The sequence below is a fragment of the Octopus bimaculoides genome, chromosome 22 (genome assembly GCF_001194135.2).
Source record: "Octopus bimaculoides isolate UCB-OBI-ISO-001 chromosome 22, ASM119413v2, whole genome shotgun sequence".
NCBI lineage: Eukaryota > Metazoa > Mollusca > Cephalopoda > Octopoda > Octopodidae > Octopus > Octopus bimaculoides.
In genome coordinates, this window is record NC_069002.1 from 17,039,449 (window position 1) to 17,045,005 (window position 5,557).

At 36.4% G+C, this 5,557-nt stretch overlaps 1 protein-coding gene across 1 annotated transcript in view; it reads right to left on the bottom strand.

The window, feature by feature from the left end:
• Positions 1-1,879: 1,879 nt before the first annotated feature.
• Positions 1,880-5,557, bottom strand: part of LOC106872230 (TATA box-binding protein-associated factor RNA polymerase I subunit B) — a 29,421-nt gene continuing 25,743 nt past the window's right edge. Inside the window, exons 12-13 of the mRNA XM_014919142.2 lie at positions 4,604-4,695; positions 1,880-2,670 (exon numbers count right to left, since the gene is read on the bottom strand). Of these exons, the coding sequence (XP_014774628.1) occupies positions 2,012-2,670; positions 4,604-4,695 (751 nt within the window). The 3' untranslated portion in view covers positions 1,880-2,011. The remainder of the gene's footprint in view (positions 2,671-4,603; positions 4,696-5,557) is intronic.

Consider the following 5,557-nt stretch of genomic DNA (forward strand, 5'->3'; position numbering starts at 1 on the left):
TATATATATATATATAGGCGCAGGAGTGGCTGTGTGGTAAGTAGCTTGCTTACCAACCACATGGTTCTGGATTCAGTCCCACTGCGTGGCACCCCCTGGGCAAGTGTCTTCTACTATAAAACCATGGATATCAACAAGTTCCACAAAGCAAGAAAGGGTATTAGAAGCATATTAACAGAGTAAGCAGTGATGTGTATAAATGTAATGTTATTATCAGTTAGAATATGCCAGTGGCAAGTTCAAATTCGTAAACAAGCTACTCATTGTGTTTTGCTATGGACAAAATTTCTAGCTGTAGACAAATGGTGTAAATACACGTAAATCAGCTTGCAGCACCACAGCCTGGATAGGTCAGAGCTGACTACTAGTACAAGGTGTAGATTTTTTACAGAAGCTATTTATACAAATGTTGCAAAAAACTATGGAAGGCCAGACAGGCATATTGAACAAGCTTGTCATAGCACAAGCAAATCTTGTGAACAAGAACAAAAACACTGCTTCAGTAGAGAAAGGGCCATAGCTTACCTGAATATTGCAAACAAATTGTACACAAGCTAGCTGAATTAATTCCTTCAAGATCATTGTAAGTCTAACAATATAATCATTGATAAGCAAACAGGTAGAAAGAAACTGAATAATTCCTAGTAAATAAAACTGTACTCTCCAAAGAAAAGCTTGCAGCAACCTTGTTACAGAACGGCTTGATTATTCCATTCCCTACTCATAACTACTGACGTCACTCCAGCTGGCAACAGTGTCTGTTGCCTTCAAAAGGCTCATAAAGACTAGGCCCACAATCCTCACACCTGTACCTGAAATCACCTGTACCTGAAATCACACCTGTACCTGAAAATGGAACAATTATCTCTGATGGTATATTCCAACAAGAATATTCCAAGGTGACAATCTGAGGTTCTTTTTTATTTTAGCCTTAAATCCACTGTCATTTCTTCTATGAACATCTTTTTGGTTATGTCCTAATGTCTACAACAGCAAAAAATACTAATATAAACCATAATTTCTTTGTGGATGTTCTAAAGATCTATGCCTGAAATATTTACAATGCTGAAAAACAGCTGGATTTAATCCCATATTCCACTGACATATAAAGTTTGATCAAAAGAAAACTTTATATTTAACAAATGAATGTAGTAAAACTGTTCTCCAAACACCAAATTTTGCATCATTTGGTAAAAAAAGTTCCCACAGCTTAAGCAGTAAACGTTTTCACCTTTTTAAATGAATGGAGTAACAGACCCTAACAACATCTCATGCTGTTGTTAATAAATAATGAATTCTAAGAAAAGTATGAATGGCAAAAAAAAAAAAGATTGACTTATCCATTGAGAAAAGCAAGTGAACTAGCTGGTAATAGATCCAATGTCACAATACACCCATTCAGTTTAATTTAAAAGATGTTTCAAACTTGTCACTGCATGCCATTTCAGACAATGCACATTCCAATTTTTGTTATTAAATGTGTAGCAAATCCTTCATTGCAATCATCATCATCATTATCACCACCACCACCACCACCACATATCCTCAGTAATCAAAAAGTTTATGTCTCACTGCCATATAGATAGCAAAGTTGTTTGTACACAAGCATCATACAATCTGCCTTTCGCTCAGAAGGAGAGGCCCTTCATTACTAACAGAGGTAGCAGCTCTCAGAACTTTGCCCAGCTTATTCTTATTCTAGCGGCTATGCTTTCAGAACAACCGCCATCACTGCTAACTTGGTCACCTAAGTTAGAAACTGTCCACTACTTCTAAGTATCCCCACTGACATTTGAGGGAGTCGATTTTTTGTACATTCATGGTGTTTAATGAAAAGAAAATTAGGAAAATCAAAAAAAAAGTTGTTTCTAAAGCCTTATAAAATCATGGTTTCATTTTTTATTTGTTTTGGCCCACAAGGGCGTAAAAACATTTCAATCAGGTCCTCCTCCAAAAAGGTTTTACCAACCTCCTGTTCTACATTTTTATTTTTGTTGATTCACTGGCTTCTTCATTTCTTAAAATACTGATAAATATTTAAAAATGAACCCTTTCTGGATTTAGAATAGGGTTGCAATTTAAGAAGGTATTCAAGGTTACAGACTTGATTGTTGAGAGCATGCTTATTTTCTTCAATGAGATAACTACAAACTGAAACCAACCATTGGTAAGTCCGATCTGTGTAGTCTGTAAATGTTATATTGTCGGCTGGTAAATATGTGTTGTTGATGTTGAGTGACTCTAATTTCATTTGTAAGTATTTGCATTCGTTTGTATCTATTGATCTTCTCCTGCCTTGTTTCAGAGTGTTTGCCACAACTTTGCAAGCAAGTAGTCGAGGTTTCTTCTGGACAGGTCCAGTAGTGAAAAGATCCATCTGACTGGACAGAATCTCAGTATCAGCATCACTGCTTTCATATTCTGTTGCTGACTGAATGGTAGAGTCTGATAATTTGTAACGGTTTTGGTGAAGAAAGTCTTTGGGTTGTGTTCTGTAAGTGATGGAGCATTGCCGAAATTTTGATTTGTGATTAACAGGAACACTGAAAGAGTCTGAGGAAAGAGGAAGATCTTTTGAAATGCTGGAATCCAGTTCAGGGATTGACTCTTTCCAGTAGTCAGCAATATTGATGAAAAGACTATTTATAGACTCGTGCAGACTTGTTTTCTCTGTAAGAAAAAGAAAAAAGACTTAGAGAATGAGATTACAAGGAAAGGTGAAATAAAAATTTAAAATGGTACAGATATGGTTGTGTCGTTAAGAAGTTCACTTAGCAACCACAAAGCTCAGAGTTTGAGCCTATTATGCAGTACCTTGGGTATACCTTCTACTACAGTCAGGAATTCACCAAAGTTTTGTGATTTTAATTTGGAAGATGTAAATTGCTGTCGCAATATTTTTAGCATATTCTTTACAACTGGATATCCTTCCTATCACCAACCACTTTACAGTTTGGACCGGGTACATGGTCAACTGAAGTTGTCTGCAAAAGCATTAAAGAGTCTGATCTATTTTTCTATTTACTCTTTTACTTGTTTCAGTCATTTGACGGTGGCCATGCTGGAGCACCGCCTTTAGTCGAGTAAATCGACCCCAGGACTTATTCTTTGGATGCCTAGTACTTATTCTAATGGTCTCTTTTGCCAAACCGCTAAGTTACGGGGATGTAAAGACACCACCATCGGTTGTCAAGTGATGTTGGGGGGACAAACACAGACACACATACATATATATATACATATATACGACAAGCTTCTTTCAGTTTCTGTCTACCAAATCCACTCAGAAGGCTTTGGTTGGCCCAAGGCTATAGTAGAAGACACTTGCCCAAGGTGTCATGCAGTGGGAATGAACCCGGAACCATGTGGTTGGTAGGCAAGCTAACTTACCACACAGCCACTCCTGCGCCTATGTTTGTTTATTATTTAAAATTAATATTTTCTATCATAATTTTCACATAAAAACAAAACACCAGTTTAATGAAGAAAAGAGTTCACTATTTTACTAGATCTGGAATGTTTTCAAAATTAACTGAAATATAAAGGCAATGTGTCTCCCTTGTAAGACTGCAACAAAAGAGTTTAATGAGATGCAGCTTCAGCATCAAAAAGCCATTTTAACCATTTAGAGACTCACTAAAATTTTACATTCACTTTACATTTATTTCTTGGAGTGCCAAAATATTCATACCCACTACACTCTCTGAGTGGTTGGCGTTAGGAAGGGCATCCAGCTGTAGAAACTCTGCCAAATCAGATTTGAGCCTGGTGTAGCCATCTGGTTTCACCAGTCCTCAGTCAAATCGTCCAACCCATGCTAGCATGGAAAGTGGACGTTAAACGATGATGATGATGATGATGATGATGATGATGATGATGACCACTGCAACCTGATCACTTATTGAGTTTCACTTCAACTCAAACAGTTGGGTTTTATGTAATGGCTAAAATGGATATTCCACAATATAATTGCTTTGTTTTCGAAATATGGTCTCAAATGAAGTCACTTGCCAGACAAGTACAATTTTAATTTAATTAGATGTTTTCTCACTCTTGTTCAATTTACTGAATTATGAAAGAAAAAATTACAATCATTTTGGTTAATTCTCTCTCTCTACACACACACATAATGCTAATATACATATATTTGCTTCAACATTTCCATGATCTAGAGGTGCCAAGGGTCAAATATTATAAAGGTCATTACTTTATGAACCAGCACAACAAGAGGCAATCAAATCTCCCTCAAATCACACCCTACTGTCTTAATGTAGTTATGAATAGGCTATAAATAGACAGGGTGTTCATGGTTGGAATGCCTTTAATCATAGTAGGTCAGTCTCTTTAACCCTTTTGCATTTTCCATCTGTTTTATGTTCAAACTGACCAGATCCAGGCTCTCACACCTACCCTACAATGTTATTCTACATTAAACAATCACACCATCAAAATCTCAAAGATATGAGATAATGTATGATTAATTCAAAACAATGTGAATCAATAAGCATTATGTTTGATAGAACAATCAAACTAAAGGATTAATCAAGTTTGATCTCGGTCTAAACAAGAACAATAAAAGAAACTGGAAAAACTTGAAACTCACTCTTTGTGTTGACAGATATCCGAGTTTTATAACAAGATGTTTCTTTGCAGTGATCCAAAAACTGTTCTAAATCTTGGATGACAGTTGTAGCACTAAAAGAAACAAAAAAATCATTGAAGGTTATCTAAAAAGTGAGGCATAATTACAGCAAACTAAGTGGCTTGTTGTTGTTTAGTTCACCAGGTCAACCTTGGTCAAACAGACCTATGGACGAAAACACTCCACTCAAGACCAATCCATTGTTTTTCCTATGTACAGTAGGGAACTCAGGACTACATTATTCAATGTATCCTTTTCCTAGAGAGTAACATGTGAGTTAAGAGTGATTTAGCTGGAATATGTAACAGAAAGAGTGAACTCATAGGGGCTCCTTCACAAGGTAACAAACAAAATAGCAACAACAAAAAAATAAAAGTTATATTTGAGGGTCAAGTGCATTTGGGTTTAATAAACTGAAATGCCAACCACACAACTATAAATTCAAACCTTACTACTACTGTGGAACAAGGGAAGGAAAACCTCTACATGGTAACTCAACATGCTAGAAGTAACAGCTAAATGTCCACCCTACTACCTTAAAAAAGGGAATGACATATTTTAACAATATGGATCTAATTACACAATGTCTGGGGGAAAAAAGATGGGATGGTCATGGTTCGACTACCTTTGATTGGGGACCTTTCCAATCAGAGCTGAATAGAGACTAAACAACAAGACATAACTATGTTAACTAATAAGAAAACCTCTAGGCAGTTGCTCAATTTATAGGAAAAGTGGTAAGTAGCTTGCTTACGAACCACATGGTTCCGGGTTCAGTCCCACTGTGTGGCATCTTGGGCAAGTGTCTTCTACTATAGCCTCGGGCTGACCAAGGCCTTGTGAGTGGATTTGGTAGACGGAAACTGAAAGAAGCCCGTCGTATATATGTATATATATATATATATATATATATAT